The sequence below is a fragment of the Empidonax traillii genome, unplaced genomic scaffold (assembly GCF_003031625.1).
Source record: "Empidonax traillii isolate 1590-97213 ecotype Southwest subspecies unplaced genomic scaffold, ASM303162v1 scaffold120:size1031401, whole genome shotgun sequence".
Classification (NCBI taxonomy): Eukaryota; Metazoa; Chordata; class Aves; order Passeriformes; family Tyrannidae; genus Empidonax; species Empidonax traillii.
The window spans coordinates 932,800-953,803 of NW_020955313.1; the positions used below are offsets into that span (position 1 = coordinate 932,800).

At 38.6% G+C, this 21,004-nt stretch overlaps 1 protein-coding gene across 1 annotated transcript; it reads left to right on the top strand.

The window, feature by feature from the left end:
- Positions 1-3,045: 3,045 nt before the first annotated feature.
- DEPDC1B (DEP domain containing 1B) lies at positions 3,046-19,985 on the top strand. Its single transcript, XM_027883198.1, has 11 exons — positions 3,046-3,135; positions 3,578-3,843; positions 8,364-8,499; positions 10,902-11,029; positions 13,157-13,287; positions 14,317-14,364; positions 14,811-14,951; positions 16,685-16,851; positions 18,275-18,451; positions 19,110-19,295; positions 19,618-19,985. The coding sequence occupies exons 1-11, from the start codon at positions 3,088-3,090 to the stop codon at positions 19,777-19,779; spliced, it is 1,590 nt and encodes a 529-aa protein (XP_027738999.1). The 5' UTR covers positions 3,046-3,087; the 3' UTR covers positions 19,780-19,985.
- Positions 19,986-21,004: the final 1,019 nt, after the last annotated feature.

The window sequence follows — 21,004 nt, forward strand, 5'->3', positions numbered from 1 at the left end:
TGAAAAGTACTGAGTACTTTGACCACTGAGGGGGATAAAAATCACTTCACCTTAAATGTTGTAAGTTCCTGAGACTGTCAGCTGAATTAAAAGAATCTTCAGTAAATACTATTTAAAGCTTATTAATACAGTTAATACATAAACATTGTTATATCTGTTTATAAACTGTATTACTTTAAAGGAAGGATTGTGTGTTAATCTGTCAAGGCATGGCGTTTCATTTGAAGATCAGGTTTTTGGATACACTGTCTTTTACTAAGAACTTAATTCATTTCATGTTCTACTCAGTTGGACATTATCGTAAATGTTGGAAAGCTACTAATATGGGGATTATCTGAATTGTCTTGTAGCGATCTTGTAGTGGTCAAAACATCTTACTGATTTGTTCACTGTAGTAGCCTAATATACATATTATTCAATGTATCTATGGATTTATTTTATATTGGTAGCATATGCTGTTTATGGGAGGGGACGAGGGGATTACTGAATCTTGTAATTCAATAGCCAAAATCTTAGCACTTAAATAAAATTTAAAAAAGAAATTTTCTTTGATTGAAGCTTGAATGTTGCCTAGCATGATTGTACCGTGCTCTGCTCTCTTCCATTTCCATTATCTATTGAAATACATGCCTAGAAAGAGTTTGTGTTGGGTTTTTTATTATTATAATTTCTTGTTTCTATCAATGCAAGGCTAAAGTTATTTCTTTAATAGCACCAGTTACTTTGTCCAGAACCAGGCAAAATAATATGTGACATTCTCTGGCTTCTAAGAGTGGGTCAGGCAGTGGTGACTGGGCACAGCTCCAGTCTGTGTGGAATTAACCAGAATGTTTTTTTTCCATGGCTAGGCAGACCCAGGTTAGGGTCACACATGTGTAGAAGTCAAAGGAACTAGCTGTCATATGTAAGTTGCATTTGTACTGCATGACTTTATTAAGGGATTGATGCACACAACAGACCTGCAAATGAGGAGTTAAAGGTGTTTAAGTTAATGTTACCTTTAAAAGTAGTGTTTTCTATTATGTTTAACACTAAAGAAAAGAAGCTTGCAAAACTTGCTTTGTATTTGATCTGGTCTGGGGGATTTTCAAATACCCAAAGGCAGGTTTTAATAGCCTCCCTCTTGTACAATACTGAGGGAACAACTTTCATTACCTGAACACTTTTATTTTATTGACTTTTGTGGTGCATTTTAAATGCTAAAAGAATTTTAACTTTATCGTAGGCATGAGTTGCAAATGTTTTCTTTTGAGATTACATTGAGTCTTCTTTATAAAACAAATTTAAAAAATAGTTTATGTTTTATCTTTCCATTGTTTAATCCCTGTAGCTGTCAGCTCTCATGACAGTTTGAAAGTAGATCTCAGAAAGTATTTGGATGACTTGAAATCTGTCTTGGGACCCCTGAATTTCAGACGCTTGATCATCAGTGCTGAGTTCTCAGCTCCTTGGCAGTGCATGTGGAAAGGTGCTTTATCAGAGAATCTCACTCATGTGGGCTTACGTAGTACCTGAGAGTGTACATGGTAAAAACTAAGAAGCACTGTATGTGGACAGATGCTGAACAGAAAAGAGTCAGGAAAAACTTCCAATTCCAGCAGTTGTACAGTAGCCAAAGTCTTCCAGAGTTAGTTGAGATTAGGAACTAATAAGCAGGAGCAGAAACTGGAGATGCTAATCACTCTGTGGGCTGTCAGCAACTGCCATGTCAGATCCATGCTGCATAATCTCTTGCACAATGGTTTAGTTTTCCGTGAGTTATGAAGCATTTGGAGAAAGAGAATGCATTGTCTCAGTGAGTTGTATGGATGTATCCTAAGAGGATGCATAAAGTGTAACTATGCCAATGACATCAGTACAAAATGTTATTAAATCCTGTCCTCTTACACCCAATGTGAGAATCACACAAACTTGACCTGGACCTAAAAATTTTGCATCTTACATGCTTAAGTGTATCATACATTTGAGGTAGGTTAGAAAGAGAAGTGCATGTTATGGTGAACGTTGAGAGGGAAATTTTGTTTTCCTTGAACTTGGCGGAGATGAAACATTAGTGTTAGCAGCCATTCCTCACCTGTGGGAGACCTAACGATTGACAGATAGCTCATCTGTAATAGGTGTCACAGGAATGTCAGTTATATCTCTGTCCCTCCAGCATAGCTGACCTCCTTTCAGAATTGTGTGCCTTAAAACAAGATTCCTATTTATTTTTCAAGTCACCCTTTCTTTAAAATAAAAAGCTAATATAAAACAACTCAGTGAACTCTGTGACATCACCATCAATCCCTGTCTTCTGTATGAATAATATAAAATATAATTGTGTGTGGGATAATTATTACTTAACAGCCTGAATTCAAAACAAAATTATTGATCAAAAAATATGATTGGAAGCAACTTTAAAACATAAAAAAATGTTGAGTTTTGCTGGATTTTTTTTCTTTTGTTTTGTTTGTTTGATCGTTTAGTTTAAGCCAAGGTTGTGTGTTCTTTATCTGGGTGCTAATTCACTGGCCAGTGTTTCACTGACACTGACAATTTGATCCATTGTCACCCACAGAATGAGTCAGGTTAGAAGGTACCACAGTGGGTCATCTGGTCCAACAGGGTCATCCTAGAGCACATGGGACGGGATTGCATCCAGACGATTCTTGGATATCTTCAGTGAGGGAGACTCCACAGCCTCTCTGGTCAATCTCTTCCAGTGCGTTGTCAACTGCACAGTAATGAAGTTTTTCCCTATATTCAGGTGGGACTTCCTGTGCATCAGTTTCTGTTTATTGTCTCCTGTCCTATTGCTCAGCACTACCGAGAAGAGCCTGTCTCCATCCTCTGGGCACGCTCCCTTCAGATGCTGGTACACATTGCTAAGGTAAGGCTGGGTTTAAACGCGGGCTCGGCTCGCCAGGCCCGCCCTCAGGGCAGCGCTCCCGCTGCTCCCGCCCGGCCCCTCGGCGCGCGCCATCAGCCCGGCCTCGCCAATCAGAGATGGCGCGGGCTCCTGACGTGCCCTGGCCGCCAGCCAATGGGCGGAGGCGACACGGCCCGTCACGGATTCAAACGCGGCGCGGGGTCGGCGCGGCCGCGCCAATGGAGCCGCGGCTGGTGGGGCCCGGCCCTTACCGCGCCACACGCCTGGTGAGTGCTCCGCTGCCCCCTGGCAGCTCTGCCCCCGCGGCTGCTCCCTCTCCAGTCTTCTGGGTGCTGGCCGCTGCTGCCAGGCTCGCTCCGTGCGGGGCGGGGGCGCCCCGTGCTGGCGCCGCGCAGAGCTCGGCGCTGCGGAGCGGTGCGGCAGGTCCAGCCTTTTGTCCCGCCTAAGGAAGGTTAAAGCCGTGTCCGTTGGAGGGCAGGTATATGGGGCTCTAACTATTTCAGCTTCCTAGACCTGTGTTTGTTCTCAGGTCTGGACAGTCTAACTCCTGGATTTAGCTGTCAGTGTTCTCTCAAACGCAGATTAACCAAAAAGTGTGTAGCTCTGCTTTCGGAGTTTCAAGTTTCTGCTTTCTGATCGCTCTTGCAGAGCCAAAATGCTCCTGGGAGAAGAGTTCCAGTAACGATTTGCTTTGTTCTCCTCCCTCAGTGGAACGAGATAATAGAACTCTTCCGTGCTGGGATGCCCGTACGGAAGCACCGCTATCGTTTCAAAAGCTACGATCGTTGCTTCAAAGCCTCGGAAGCGGTGGATATTTTACTTGAGCTACTCGGCTCTAATCAAAACTTCGGCCCAGAGGTGACTCGCGATCAGACGGTTAAGCTGCTTAAAAAGTTCCTGAAAAATCATGTTATTGAAGATATTAAAGGAAGGTGGGGCAAAGAGGACTTTCAAGATGATGGCCATTTGTATCGGTAAGCTTGTATAAGTTGATTGAATTTTTTTTTTTTTTTCTGGAAACAAAGTGTAATAACTCTTATTCATGTCTTACAAGTATTTTTGTAGAATACCTCTGCAAAACGGTTGATGTATTCCTCCCCTTCGTTTAAAAGACTTTGTTTTTCTTAGTAATGGGTAACTGTCAAAATTTAATGTTTGGCTTCAGTTTTCTTATCCGTTTTTAAGTATTTTTGAAGGTCGCTTCTGTTCAGTTACATTCTGTGAATACTAACAAAATCTATTACAGTTTCACAAGTTAGGAAGTTCTGATTGCTGTCGGTAGACATCAGGTTTGTTGGTGTTGGAAGAGTGCATATTAAGGTGAGGTAGGTGGAAGTGAGAATGCCATTGTTCATCCATCTCCAGTTGTGCTCCCTCTCCCCGAACTCCATGACTATTTTGGTTGCTGTTTCTACTCCTTCTGAGAGAAGAGAAGGGCCTTCTCAGTCTAAGTAATTTATGATGTAACCTATTTTATACTCCTTAGTTTATAGATTGAAATTGTCATAGAAGAGACAAAGCTTTGGTTGCTTACTTATCTCAAACAGGTGGCTTGTTAACAGAGGAAAAGAATTTTCTTTGTAATAAAAACTTAGCGTTACTGGAGTGGATTCTTTGACCTCTTGTAACCACAGTTAAGGTTTAGATGTCCAGAAGTTGTGCGTTATGAATTTATACCGTCTTGTAGTGTCTTGTTCAGTGCAAAAGTAATATAAAAATTACCATTACCTTAAGTACAGATATGTAACTTTTAGCGTGGTGAGTCTTCTTTTTAGGAAATGGGAGTTATCTTCATGCAAAGCAATAGGGAAAATAAGTTAGCAATAAGCCTGTACTTGTTATAGCTTTTACTGCATACTTAAAATTTACATATTAATTTTCAGATGTTTTCTTAATATCCTCTTTGGGAAAATAAGTAATACTGAATTCCCACTTGCTTTGTATGAAGTTTATTTTTCACTTTGCTCTATTGCTCTTTTGCTCTAGTTTGTGTATAGACTGAACCTAAACTTTTTTACTGTCTGGTCTGTATGCCTATGCTATAAGTGCAGTTGTTCATTACTCTCCTAATTTTATTCATTAACTTGGAATACTTAAAAAGTAAGAGGTTTGTATGCTGTAATTTTTTTCCTTGGTTATAAACAAGCTTGGGTTAAGGTACTTTCTTCTACTGTGGTTTATGTTAGGCTTGTGTCACTTCAGTTATTTACAGTCAGATTGGATGAGATTTGTGTTAAATTTTAGAATTTGTGATTTAAGTGTGAAGGACACATGTATCAAAGGTCTTGTATCTGAAGATATTTTGAGAATCTCACTGAAGGAAATCCCTACCTATCTCAATATAGGTTCTGCAGTCTGTGAGCTGAGTATGACTGAAGGCTGGGAAAGGATGCATGAGGAAGTATTATATGCTTGTTCTTAAATTCTTTGGCTACCTGCTTATGGCTGCTATGAAAGGGCAAGACATTGTGACATTTACTGAGTCATTGACTAGTTCGGATGGAGAAACAGGCATAGAAGACAAGAGGAGCTGCAGAGAATCTTAGGTCTTTGACCTTAATAAGGTTAAATATAACGGGGAGATATTGAGCAGACTTTTTACCTGTTTGAGCCAAGTCGGAAAAGGAGTTAGGTTCTGCTGCAGCACATGGTGCTGGGTGTGTTGTTGGTTTGGTACATTCCTAGCCCAGTCCTGACATGCCTATTGTAAACGAGAGCACTGCCTGCAGGTTTTTTTTTTTTTTTTTTTTTTGCTGATGTCTCCTTTCTTTTTGGAGAAGGACTCATGTCAAATGATTTAATATGAGTTTTGGTAACTGCTGGTATTACGATATGTCTCTTTGGTTTGGATTTGCTGTATTCATGAGGCTGGGGGATTTTTTGTTTGTTTCATGTTAGCATTCTGACACATTCAAATTATTTTGTTCTTCTATTCATTTGTATTTTCAGGCACGACTTTCCTGAGCTACAGGATGTAGAAGTTGGTTGGGTGAAATATTTCTGTTTAATTTTCTGTGTGCTCTGCCTAATGACCTGCTATTGGATAAGAGACCTTTTTTGTTATATGTTTTGTTCTTTCTCCACCTCCTATTGAAAAGATAACTGACTAATTGAACTTTTTTTTTAACTAAAACTGCCTTTCATGCATCTTGAACTGGAGCCAGCTTTTTTCCCATTGGGCTTAGTGCATAAATAAGCTATGTATTTTATGCATGGATTTAAGTATCAAAACATGCCTTTTTCCTATTCATGGAGCTAAACACTGGTTTTCAAGACCGTTTTACTCATGCATTTCATGTCCTGGCAGCTCCCTCTGGTGGGCTTTCCTAATGTTATGTTGAAAATGCTATCTTTTTGTCTTGACTGTGTTGATACAAGTTGTGTTATGAGTCAATTCCACTCACAGTGCTTACTCTGGAAATATTGACATGCTATATGCCTTTTCTGTAAATTTGTGTTAATGTGCTGTGACCGTAAACTGTGGTGCACAGTTGTAATTCATTACCTTCACACATAAATGTGGCTGTCTGCTATTCTTCACTTCGTGGATTATGCAAAAGAGATGTTGCTAAATGTTGGTTTGCATGAGAATATTTGGCAAGTATTAAATATGAAGGTGAGATCTAATGTGACTTCTAAAAATAGAAAAAACTATGTTTGTTTTGACCTACTGTCTCAGTTTAGTTTACAAAAGTGAATGAGAAGTTACAGTTTTGGAAGCTGTCAGGCTTTAAAGTTTTTTTGAGTTGCAGCATTTCTATTAAAAGCTAAAGGGTTAGGTTAGTATGCTTGCATTGATAGCAAACTTTTGGAATTCAGCTCTAATACCTGTTATACCACTGGGACCAGTGTTGGTTGACCTTGTTCTCTATCCTCTGTTCTGAACGCAAAGTATCTCTATTTCCTCTTTGTACAGAGTCCTAAAACTAGTGTTGCCAGCTATAAACCATTTTGATCTTGATGTGTCAAGCTTGGAATGCTCCTCAGCTCTTAGCTTTGAGTACCGTTAATGTTTTCGTCATAAAATCAGACGGGTTTTCATCATTCATCCAAAAACTTGTCTTCATCTAGGTCTTGATGTAATGCTATGTGAAAAAGGGGAATGTGCACCTCCTTTTTCTGCTTGTAATAACTCATTCACAAACTGGTTGTTTGTGAATCAGGGCTGCAAGTGGCTCAAAGATAAAAATTGTGAAGAAGTGGAGATGAAGCAGGGAACTGCTGAGAATAGTGTAAGGCAAAGGAAAAAGGCTTGCAGATAGTTAACATCAAACTCTAAGAAATAGTATGTGAAAAATGGTTGAGATCAGTCAACAGCTGAACATCTGCCATCTAATCTGGTTTACTTTCAAAAGGCAAGTAAATCTGGCAGGATTAGTATGAGATGTTTGCTGCTACTTCTCAGGGTTAGTCTGACGGAAGTGGCATCTCTCCGTGTTGTGTATACTCTGTTGAAGAGTGCACTGTGGAAGATGCCAAATGGTCTCAGTATGCATGATCAAAACCATCGTGTGTTTAACCCATGCAGAGTAACACTACTGGACTAACAACGCTACAACACAAACTAAATTAAAAACTTACTGAAACTGCATGAGAGGATGGAGAAACCTGAGGATTTCTTGAGTGTATCTTTCTAGTAGGATATATATGCATGCTATCCAACAGTGTACAAGCTCTTGTTGCAAAAGGCATAACTGTCTTTTACATTCTGATTAAAACGTGAGTGAGGCTTAAGTAATTTCTTGAAGCATCAGGAATCTCAGCATCTAAGAGTTAGGAGTGAAAGTAAACAAGATCAGGTCTGGGCCAGTCTGAAGATGTGTTGCCATCTAACTGATTTGTCTTTGTGGTATGCTGTCATTAATTCCTTTGTAAATGGCTTAGCAGTAATTTGGTTCTGATCAAGCTGGATAGTTTGTTTTCCTTGTTTTCTACAAGGGCTGGTTTAGGGCTTATTTTTGCTAATTTCTTCAAGGCACTTCCTGAAATGCCTTAACGAGTGAATTAGTTACCTGCACAACAAATGGAAAAAGACTCCAGAGAAGAACTACAGGTTATGGTCTTCACATAGGAAGCATGTAAACACAGAAGAACATGGTAATGTTGATAAAATTTTGTGTAGACACTTGCATGCACTTTAATTAAATCCACAGCTTTTTCAGCAGGATCAGTGTCTTCTAGTGATGACCTGAGTCAGCTGTTTGTGCATAGGCAGCTGATGCTATATGAGATGCACTGGAATATCAGACATTCACCCAAGGCTCAGCTATGTCATGGGAAGTACAAAGGACCTGAACTGTTCGGGAGCAACAGCTGGAGGCCAAACAAGACACCTCACTGTGTTTTACATAGCACTTAACACCAGTCTCCAGGGAACACTGAATGTCCAAGGCATTTGCTGTATTTTTGCATGTGAAGGCCTACTACAGTTTTGCATTGGTAAATATAGATTAGGTTGGTGTTCAGAGGCTTTAAAAATATTCTCTAATTACAGATTTCCTCCTTCCTCACCACTGAAGTCATATCCTAAGAAACCTTCATGTGGAAAGGAAATAATTAAATTTCCAGACTGGAATGAACCGAAGGCTGGCACTTCTCAAGAATGCATCCCAGTGAAATCTGTCTCAATGGTAAAACACCCAGTTTTCATTTCCCCGGACATAAGCATATTTGGAAAGCAAAACTGAACTAATGACCTCTTTGATGTGGCACAAAATAGTTGATTATAAAATTAAATGCTAAATACTTTTATTTTAAAAATTTTATCAACTCTTACCACCTGGACATGGTAAAAGCCTAGGCTTCTGGAGTTATGTGTATTCTAAGTCCTTCCTCCAGTGTATCTTGTATGTGTGTGTTCTCATATTTTGTGAACTCTTGGGACTTCTTTGATAATTGTTGCCTTTTTATTACTGCCTTTCAGTGCAGGACACTGACCTTCGATTTCTTGGTGATCCACAGTCTGTTTGGAAAAGTAGCTCCTACCATTTTGCTGGATATGTAGAGTTTCTGAATGAATGGTTATTTCATATTTGCAATCCAATTAATGGTGTGCAAATCAAGTGCACTTTTTATGTACAGCAGGTTTCTGAAGAGGAAGAACATGGTCCTGAGAACTTCAATACTAGGTAGAAGATTAAGATAAAAGAAAAGGGAGTGCCAAAGACCAGTCAAGAGAATAGAGTATTTTAATTACTGAGCAAGTTTCTGCTGAAGTTTTAGCATGCTACAGCTTCTAGCTGTCTGCTCTAGATTTCCATCCAAGCATCCTGGCCTGATAAGAGTTAGGAAAAGACTGCCTCTATACATCTGACTCAGATGCAACAGCGCGCAGTCTGGCATAGCTCAAAATCTCTTTCATTGGTAGTTTGGATTAATACAGTGATATTAAATCAGTAAGTAACTGAGGCAAAGTTATAAGCTCCTTTCTGCTGGCTCATTTATAATAAGGTGTATCTTCTACTGAAATGCTGAAGAAAACAGATACCTGAAAGTGGTGGTACCTTGAGTTGCTCCAGCATCAGTCTGAGCACTTACTGGCTGCGTGGGGATTGATGAGCATGGGTCTGTGTCATGAAATACTGATGTGGAAGACCAGACCCTTAATTTCAGAGGTGCTATTTGTTTCAAACTAGCTCTAGATAAAATGTGTCCATGGGCAGGATGAGCTCACTAGCCTTCCAGCGACCATCCTAGGAGAAGGACAACTAGTTTCAAACCCGGGTAGATGGAGATCGCTTAGCCCTGTGAGGCCCTCCATCCAAGAGAAGGATACTGTAATTAAACCTATGTCCTAAGGACCTCACTGTCACCATCCAAGCTTGCTAGGCCCTGGCAGATGAACCTCAGGAGTAAAGGGTGGGATCAGTTCTGCGCGTGCTGAGCCTCACCTAAAAAATCTGCAGCACAGTCTTGCAGGATATGTCCACACTCGTAAAGTCCTGCAGCGACAGGTGAGGAACGAAATGGCAGGTGATAAGGTGCACTGGAAGCTGCAGACCCAACCCTGCATGCAGGCGGTTCAGGGCATTGGTCGCCTGAGACTGACCCCGGAGATGCAGAAAGAACTGTTGTCTTGCTGACAATTGTTGCCTAAGGAGTTTCAGCCGTGCCTTTTGCAACCAGACTTGATTATCTCACATTGACCTTTTTAGCTGTCAGCACACTTGCAGCAAGCGTGGGCAGAATCCTTCTCAAATCTTCATTTGCGAAGCCTAGCCATGATAGCTCTAGTCTAGTGTCATGGAATGACAGATAATTAGCACTTGGAGTAATTAAGCGTATTCCTGGAGTGTATTTTGTGGTTTGGTTGTGATCACAAGTTATAGTTTTAGTGGGCTCCAGCACTGCTCTGTGATACAAATCGAAGAACTGGGAATGACTAGGAGTTTTGTGTTGAAAAGTATGTTGCTGTTACAAACTGCATTGTATGTCCATCCACTGACACCTTAATGACAATCTTCAAGCGTCAAGCTTGGATTGAAGGTTGGGTAAAGGATAGTAGTTTTCTGCATTCTCAACTTTACTGTGTTATAATGGTGGACTGAGGAGTGTCTTCAGATGTAGCTATTTGCTTTTAGTTTCATCATGTATAAAACCTGCTAATGAGCTTGATGTTTAACTATGATTGGTATATGCTGAAAAAGGATGAATTGTTTCCAATTCTTTCGTATTTCATCTAATAATTCTCCAATAACTTTTTCGTAAGCACATGTATAATCTGAAAATGGTAGACAAACAGATTTTAATCATGGAGATGACCTGAACACAGGATTGAAGACTGTTGACTCCTGAACTTTAATGGTTATTCTGATACATGTAATTTTTCAGCTTTGGACAAATTAAGGAATTGAGAAGCAATGTGTGCGTGATTGAGAAAAATGTTTCACACATATGAAACACAAACACTCACTTGCATCCTGAAGACTTTATTGGAATTTAGGAACGCTTGAAATGTTCTACCACAATTGTATTATACTGTTTAATACTTGAAAAGGCACCAGTTAAGTAGGAGAGTTTTTTCTGATTTCAGAACTCTGAGATGTGGTACAAGCGACACAGTATAGCTATAGGGGAAGTACCGGCATGCAAACCTGTGTTCCGCAGAGAGCTTACACAAACAAATATAGAAGAGATATGGAAATCCATGACTTTGTCACAGTGAGTATACTTGTGAGTCAAGCTGTGGTAACACTGTGTAGTAGGTAATAGTCTTACCTGTCTTCTCTGGTAATGCTTGTAATTTCACCCAGTCACTTTTCATCACTGCCTTCAAAGCTATAGTGTCTAGACTATACCACTCTCTACTACTTGTTATTTGGCAAATCAAGTCTACAAATCAATTCAGCAAATCAAGTCTGCAAAAAAACTTTATTGTGCTTGGTATCTTTTGACTTTTTCACGTTGTGTTATGCTAGTCCTGTTGTGTGGGCTTTGTCTTATTTAATCACTTTTTTCTCTGTCTTTTTTTTTTTTCTCTTGTTGCTATGAAGTAGAAGCACTTATGTAGGAATGCAACACTATGAAGCCTTTCAATCCCAAGTACAATACTTTGTATGAGATAAATGGAGTAACTACTTGAGTGCTGAAGGCTTTGAGAGTCAGATATTCTTTGCTATATTCAAAAGGAATATCCCACGCAAAGTTAAAGTCATTGTTTAAGACAGTTTATGCAGGGGTAAAAAATAATATACATTAGCTAATATTACAGAACAGTTGAGGCTTTACTAATGATTACTTTATTGTAAACCTAGCACATTATGTACATGTGATGAACTCAATGCTGAGGCAAGTAGCTTTGGTGACAGCTCGATCGGCAGCATGTTCTTTAGTGCGTGTGCACTGCCAGGTTTCCTCAAACAAGGAGATTGCAGCGGAGTGGAGAGGCCCTCTGGTCTCTGCCTGCAGCTCATATGGTAGTGGCTGATGGGACCTAGGTGACAGGGCGAGAGACAATGGTGGCCAAGCCCCTCCTTCACACAGTGACCCCTATGGAACACTAGCAAACAGGATTGGCACAGCAGTTTGTGTGGAAGGCTCCTGAAACCCTGCCAGCTTGACCAGGGAGCAATGGTATTAGCCTGGCAAAAAGTCATGGCCTCTCTAAATCTGATGATGGACTCCTGGGACCCCCAGAGCTCTGTATTGGAAGGCTTTGACTGTGAGAAATGGGAGACTCACAGTTGACTCTGAACTTCTTTGAAACTTGCTACTCCAGCTGGATGCACTTAAATCTATGGAGCCTAACGGAATTCATCCCAGAGTACTGAAAGAGCTGGATGATGTCATTGCAGATCTCTTTCCATTATTTTCAACTGACTTGGTAGCCCAGAGAAGTCCCAGCTGATTGGAAGCTGCCAGGTATTTTCCCAAGTTTTAAGAAGGCTAAGAATGAAGACCCTGGTAGTTCCAGTCTTGTCAGTTTCACTTCAGTGCCTGGAAAAATGATGGAAAAGGTTATTTTGGGAGTTAATGAAAAATCTTGTGAGACAACGCAGTCATTGATCAAAGCCATCATAGTTTCAGTAGTTTTAGTCCTGCTTAATCAATTCAGTTTCCTTTTATGACAAGGTCACCCCTGACCAAGGGACAGAGGGAAGCCAATACATGTGGGTTTTTTGGATTTTGGCAAAGCTTTTGATACTGTCTCTTGCAGTATCCTTCCAGGTAAACTGTCAGCATGCACAGGGAATGTCCAGAGCAGGGCACCTAAGATGGTGAAAGGTCTTGAAGGCAAAATTTAGGAGGAGAGGTTGAGGTCACTTAGTCTGTTTAACTTTGAGCAGGCTGGGGGGTGACCTCATTGCAGTCTACAAATGCAAGGGAGGCAGAGATGCAGATGATCTTTGATGACCAGCAGTAGGACACAAGGAGATGGAATCGGGCTGTGTCAGGGAACTTCAGACTCCACATTAGGAAATGATTCTTCACTGGGAGGGTGATTGGGCACTGGAGTGTGCTCCCCGGAAAAGTTAACACTGCACCAAGCCTGACAAAGTTCAAGTGTTTGGACAATGCTCTCAGGCGCTTGGTGTGATTTTTGGGATTGTGTTATGCAAACCAGGAGTTGGAGTCCTTGTGGGTTCCTTCTTGCTCAGGATATTCTGTGAATCTAGGGAGTCCTGTGAGGAGCAGGGGTTGCATTCAATGATCCTTTTGGGTGCTGTCCAACTGGAGATATTCTCTATGAATCGGAGACCTCCTTTGTTTCAGAATTGTATCCAAACACTTTATGTTCACTTCTTCCAGATTAGATGATGTGTGAACCATGTGTTTGTGTTTTTACAGGTTACAAAGGGTCTTGGGTTTGGATTCTCTGGATGAAGTGTTAAATGCAAGACTTGTGAATTCAAAACATATAGTTCAAAATGTATACAATGTCAATAAACAAGGCATTGTCACTTTGGAAGACAAATCAAGTGAGTATTTTAGAAGTTTTCATTTAAATTTTTTGTATTTGTAGTTTACTATTAGTATTAGTTCTAATTTATACTAGCCCATAGCATCTTTATACTTGTATGATCACATCGGTACTAGAGTTTTTATAAAGTAGAAGGCCATTGTTCGCCTCTGAGATCCCATTTGTAAAAGTCAGTGTTTATTTCATATTTACCCTCTTAAACATATTCCAGCTTTAGGGTTGAAAAACAAGGATGAAACAGCAGCAAATTTTTACCATTTATAAAGATAGGGCTTTTATTCACTTCAAGGTAGCTTTCTCAACCCTGCCCTTTCAACTGCCTGAACTGGAGGCAGTGTGGAAAAAATGTATTAAAAATTGGGAAAGAGCCAAACTGTACACCAAGAGATGCTTTAAAAATTTTGAATTTTCAGTCAATGTCTTTTGAAGATAGTATCATGTTTAGAGCTACTTTCAATATAAGGGAAAAAATATAGCATCTTTGCTGCTCTGACGTATCACAGTGTTATTACCACCATGGTTATCACAAGTTTTGTAGGGAAGTATGATATTGAAACCTGTTTTGATTGTGTACATACACATCCTTCAGAATGTGTATGTGTTCATTTTAAAGCTAGGAGCACCTCTAAGTATTCAGCCTTGTAGAAATGACAGAACCGAATATACAAGTGCTTTTCATCATCTTCAGTACAAAGGAAACACTTCACTGTATTGCACTGGTGAAGGTGTAGCTTGAATTAGTTTGATTTTTTTAGGGTGGGTTAAGGATTTGTGATATGATCCATTTTGCTGATTGAGTTGCAAGAGCAGAATGCATAAGTGGTTGACAGGGAATACTGAAGATACTGAAATACAGATGTAATTCGAGTTAGATCCTGCATTAAAGTATAGGTTGGCTTTGGAATCAGTTCATTTACTATACAGAAGAAACGTCATAGTGTTTTCAGCTGTGCTTTTATCTTGCAGTTAGGTATTTTTCTAATTTCTTTTCCTCCTTTTAATTTCTGTCTGTTTCTTTCCCATGCAGAAGAACTACCTCACTGGATATTATCCGCGATGAAATGTCTAGCAAATTGTAAGTAATTCAGGAGGAGGAAAAATATCCCAGGAACAACCCACCCCCATAAAAATCAATTGAATTGACTGTGCCTTTACCAGTTTATCAAATCCTGTTTATAGTCACCATTTTTTTATGAAAATTGCCTAAACAAATTTGGAAAACAGCATGTATTCTCCTTCCGGTGCAGCTTATTTCAATGAAGTATATAAAGGTTTAACTATTCTGTTCATGTTTTTCCTCCACTATGTGTCTTCACTAGACCTGTTGGGAATAGATCAATTCAGTAGATCAATGAAATTTCACTTATTTTGAGGAATGAATATTTTCTTCCTCTTTTTTTTTTCCCTCTAATGGTACATTTTCATGAACTGGATTAGAAAATACTGATTTGGTTGGTGGCTTAAAATCACTGTTCTCTCTCATTTTTTCCTCCCCCCCCCTTTTTTTTTTCCTCTTTGTAGGGCCCAGCTGTTCAGATTTGAAACAGCCTACATATGCAGGCTTTGAAAAAGATGTTTTCAAAACTATAGTTGACTACTTTGACCAGATGAAAGAACCTCTTCTCACATTTCATTTTTTTGATGTTTTCGTTAGTGTGTTAGGTAAGTAGTTTGGGATATAATGAAAAAATATTCTTTAGAATTAATTTCATGGAGTTAATTTACCACAACTAAATAGTATGACAGCTGAATTCTTTAGGATTTGTCCTTTGCATTCTACATAGAAAACTGTTTAATATTTAAATTTATTTCATATCACAAGGTGGTTTTATCTTTGTATCCTTTTGATCACAATAGTTCAGAAGTCTTCCATTGCTTGTCTTTATAATTTTGAAATGCCTCTGTTCATTGCTCAGCATCTAACAGATGGATTTTAACAGATTTTCTTTTTTTACAAATTTTTAAATGTCTTAAAAACTCTCAGAAGCTTTTAGAAATTGCTTGACTGAAGTCTAGATTAGAAAGGATGCTGATTAGAAAGGGTGCTGAATTGAAAGAAGCTTTGCTGAGAAGTCCTTGGAAGTCCTGGTGGGCACTAATGTGACCATGAGCCAGCAGTGTGTCCTTGAAGCAAAGAATATCAGCAGCGTTCATAACGGCATTAAGAGCACTGTCAGCGGGTTGAGGGAGATATTTCCTCAGTGCCAGTCATCAAGTCCAGTAAACACCGCAAAAATTAAGTCTTGGAACGTGTCCCATATAGGAAGAGACTGAGAGCAGGGACTGTTTAGCCTGAAGAGGAGAAGGCTTAGAGAGAGAATCTTTCTAATGTGTATAAAAGATTGATGTAGTTGGAGGGAAGAAGAAGGAGCCAAATCAGTGATACCCAATGACAGGGCAAGAGACAATGGGCAGGAAACCTCTTTTATATAAAGGAAAATAGCATTTTAAGTGGGAGGTGGTCAAACAGTGAAAGTGATTGACCAGAGAGACTGTGGAATCTCCATCTTTGAAGGTATTCAAAACCTGGCAGGATATGGTTTTAGGCATCTTGCTGTAGATGAACCTGCTTTGAGCATGGGAAGAGGTCTATGTATTCTCCAGAGATCTTTTCCAACCTCTATAATCCTATGGGGGGAAAAAAGTCTCTATTTGTTTTCCTCTTTTTTTAATAGAATTTACTGTTAGATGTCAGTCATGCAGGTATTTTGCTTCCTGACTTTTGTTCTCGTATTAGTGCTGTTGAGGCAAATTTGTGATAGATGCTTTCTTTACAGAGCCTTATAAACTCAAAATGGGGTGACATTTTGGTGGTGAGACCTCTGTAGATTAGATCTAAACTATTATCAGATTCTACTGTGCATGTCCAGTCTTCAAATATCTCTACCATGCTCACAGGAGTGTTTTCTCAAGAGTCTATAAGCAGAGCGAGGCACCAATTTAACCCCTACTGGCATGAGGGACATGTCGGTATTGTCATAGCTGTCACTGATGCATAAGCATCTGATTGTTGCCACAGACTTAACATTTTAATGTGATTGCTATACCTATGCATACCATCTCAGTTATATTTAGGACTGAGGGTAATAAAAGTGCAAAGGATTAATCAAAACATTGTAGTTTTTCATGCATTCTAATATCTAGAATTGTTGGTTATGGTTATTAATATTTTCCAGAGCATCAGAAGGAAATCTAAATACTTAAACAAGCCACCCAGTTCTAGTAGTCCAAATCTAGGAATATATTCCTAGTCTCTTTGGTAACTGAAGTTCTAAGGCAGTCTTGAATGAGTAAGAAAGGAGTTTGGGGAGTTTGATATAGAAATGTTGTGTTAAATGTTATGGAAATACATAACTGAGAAATGTTGCCCTACCTTCTGATCTCATGTAAACCAGGACTGCTGCAAAAACACAATAAGGCTGTAGAAGCTCTTCAGATATCTTGTCTCCTGCTGCCACCAGAAAATCGAAAAAGACTACAACTGTTGGTGAGAATGATGGCAAGAATTAGCCTTAACAAGGACTTGCCACCTCTTTCTGAATCAGTGAGGACCAGAACTTTGGTATGTATTAATGCGAGGCAAAAGATCGAGGGCAAGGCTTTTGGAGTAGCACAGGTTGAAGATTCTTACTGGAGAGTGTATGCATAATACACTTTCCTTGTTTGAAGAGTGGTTTGTCTATGTATTCTAGCTATGTGGAAAGATAATCTGAATTTGAATAAACTGGAATCTCACTGTAATTTGTGAGCACACAAAGAACTTGCTGAGAATGTAGAGGTTTCCTCGTCTTTAAAGTTAAATCCCCACTGACTTCTCTATTCAGTAGAAAACCACAAACAAACAAATAAACAACACCCAAACAAATAAACAAAATCAACAACAACAAAAAAAGCAGAGGAGGTCTCTGGTGTTCTTTATCATTGCAGTGTGAATGAAAAAGACTTCCTGTTTCAGTCAAGGTTAGAAATATATAGCTTAATATTTTGATTTATCTGTTTAAAAAAATCCTACCGGTCTACTTCAATAGTAATTTTTTTTCCACTACAAAAGTCTCTGAAAATAATTTTAATCAGATTGTGACAAAGCTCTATTTTTTCTAATGTTTATTCTTAACAGTTCCAACTGGCTAAGAATTTATTTATTTTGGTTAATTTTAAAGCCTTTGAAAATTAAGTGCAATGGAGAACTAAGCTGTAGAGCCATTCTGTAAAAATTCTATAGTAATGGGCATAAATCTAAATTTGTTCCACAGCAGTTAATATTTTAATTAACTATGAATAGCACTTAATTAAACTAATTATATTTTTGACTGCTGAAGTTATAATTTAATTAACTGTAAACGGTCCTTTATTTAAATAGTCACATTATAATCTAAAAGTTATTTTTAGAAGTGAATCCTTACAGTCCAAGTATTTTGTGCTAGGTTTTAATTCTTCTGCATTGTCTATGGTACATGACAGAAATCTTTATTACCTGTGCTTTTAACGTTAGAAGTGACCAGTGCACAAACAGAAAACTCTTGTAACTTAATGCTTGAGCACAAGATTACATGAAGTGAACTGGACCTGAAATTTGGTTTGATAATTTCAAAATAGCGATATTCAGTTTTCCCTCTCATGGTTAACTTCTATGAAAGTTCTGTGTTATATTAAAAAAATCTCTAAATACTCATTCTCTGTTTAAGGAGCCATGTGAAACGGCTATTTGACAAAGTCTTGAGAATAAAATGGAATTCATCTATTCTGAGTCTAAAGTCAGAACTGGGTTATCTATATGATGCAGGAGTAATCCTCAGTCCACCACTAAAATAATGTCACTGTATGTAACAAATTGGGTTTTTTAATGTATTAATATGTTGGAGGTGCAGTAAGTATTGGGATATTAAAATATTTATTCTAAAAGGTCACTTTAAATGCAGCCTGTTTCCCTACTCCTCGATCCTAAACAGAAAAATACATACTAATGATGTTGCTTTTTGTCTCAGATGGTTCAGGCCTTTTCCCATTGCATTCTCCGCTCAAATGATGAAATAGATTTGGATGAACTGCTTGCTGCTAAACTAGTATCTTTTCTCATGGATAATTATCAAGAGATCTTAAGTGTTCCTTCTGCTTTAAAATCTTCTATAGAGGATCATGTTGTACATCTCCAGAGAGTCCAAGTAAGTCTCTAGAGAAAAAGCCTCTTATGTCTGTGTTTCTAGGTAAAATTTATGCTTTGTTCTCTGAAATTCAACAGTTCTTAAAGCACTTTGTTCTGTCCCTGTTAGCTTATGAAGAGCTAACTAATTTTGACTACTGATATTCATCCTTAACTATGTGTTCACATACAACTAAGCAAATCTTAAATGGTTTAGAGACAAGAACTTTAAATTATGTTTTCCTGGTAATCAGCACTATTTTCTCCATGGAATAGGTAAACTATGTGTAGTGAGGAAAACTGTGAATTATAAAGAGTTTCCATTAGTGTTGTGACTTTTTTTTTTAGAACCATCCTTACTTTGTAATTTTTTTTATAACTTTCTGTTTTCTGATACCATATTTTGTTTTGTTCAAAGCTAGCTTTTAGATCCTCTGTCTTTATTTTCTACTGAAAAAGTAACTTTAAAACTATTTCAAGAGTTGAACAGACTTCCTTTGTGTCATGTTTTTTGAAATTCCTTGAACTCACTAGATTAGTACAAGAGATAGAAAGTACAGTTTAGGGTCTGTATGCCATATCTTCTTTACTTAATGTTTCTGGGTGGTCAATTAATTAAACCAGTTTTTGCTAATTCTTTGCAGAAAACATAGCTGCTCTTTTTTTTACTATTTCTTCAGATAAAATGTGCTAGAGATGATACTGATGCAACATTTCCTCCTCCATCATTTTGTCACCAAATCAGTACAGATGAATTTGAATACCAAAGGGCAACTGGCTCTCAAGAACCACTGGCAGCTTTGTTGGAAGAAATTGTAATGAATAAAGAAATATCTGTGAAAGATAAAAAGAAGAAGCTCAAGCAAGTAAATAAAAATTGCTCCACAGTCTTTAATTTGAACTTAAAAGGTTTTATCCAGTCTTTTATCCAGACAGGTATTCCTGTACAGAAATACTAAAATGTAAAATAGTGCATATGCTTGGGGATATCAAATTTATAATAATTTAGAACCAGGGTACTGTGATGAATCAATCCATATTAGAAAATTAGGTGATATTTTCTATATATATAAATATAGAAAGGCCATTAGAGAAATAATTTTCCTGATCCAGAAGTGGAGGTTGCACTTTCGTAGTTCATTTTACAAGCTGGTCAGATTCTTAATTTGAATTAATGTACTTTTCTAGTTTCAGAAATCTTACCCTGAAGTCTATAGAGTACGATTTCCTACATCTGAAGCTGAAGCAGTGCTATTTCCTGAAAAAATTAAACAGAAACCACCAATCCTGATGTCGGCCTTAAAAAAGCCTTTTCAACCATTTTACAGAACCAGAAGCTTTCGGATGTAAATGGTTTTAAATATATCAACGAACTGAGGCAGAACATTTTATCAACGAATCTTATGCAAAAGAAGCCTGAGCATCATGCAGCTACTCAAAAAACTACTGGGGATACTACTGAGATGGTAGAAAAGGATCAAAGAAGAGGAAAGTATTGAGGGGGTAGAAATATGAGCCATTATACTGGAATGGGCTGCCCGGGGAGGTGGTGGATTCACTGTCCCTGAAGGTTTTTAAGATGAGACTGGATGTGGCACTGAGTGCCATGGTCTAGTAACCACAGCAGTGTTGGATCGAGGGTTGGACTTGATGATCTTGGAGGTGTTTTCCAATGTAGTCGATTCTTTGATTATCAGTGTTTTTGTAAGTTATTAGTTTTCTAAATCTGTTATTTTAAAATAAGCAAACAAAAAAAACCCAGCAGCAACCACAAAAACCAAAACAAAAACCCCACTAACAAACAAACAAAAAACACAAAGAACCCCACCACACACCTCAGGGGATTATTCTAAATGGGTGATAATGCACTCTTGCTGTGTTTTGATTTGCCGATCATTTCAAGGTCTAAATATATTTGTGTGCAATGTATTGTTGGTAACTAGTCAATGGATTTTTTTTTTATCTGAAAAATGAGTCTCTTGTGTAAACTAGGCTATGTTTGTGCACATATAGCTTAAGGAATTAACTTGCTGTAAATGCTTGAGTAAATATGGAACACTGGATTTTGGTTTGCTGTTTGTGAGAGACTGAAATATTAAAGGTTAATGACTCAAATTATTGGCCATTTGTAAAAGCAACGTGCTTTGCTTGAAGCCACGTTTGCACCCTCAGCTGAGAGGATGTGGAGAGTTTTGAGTATGTAGTGGCAAAACCCCTGATCTGCATAAGGACAGCCCAGGTGCAGAGTGGGTGAGCACCCACCGCCAGAGGATGACCACAACAAACTGTCTTCTGTTTAGCAACAAGCTGGGTTTTGAGACAGATAAGGGAAGAATTCTATAAGAAGCAGATCCTGTGAGGTGTGATAATGCTTTTTACCATGTCAGTTGCAACAACTGGCTCAGGTATAAAATTCTCCATCCCAGGAGAGGTGCTGGGACGTTCACACGTAGGCCTGAGGGTATTCATTCCTTCTGTTAAGGTGTAATTGGTTTGAGAAACAGTAGTCATGTCTTAGAAGGGGTCATAAACCATCAAGACTCCCAAACAGCTCCCAGACTCATTTCTGGGGCTT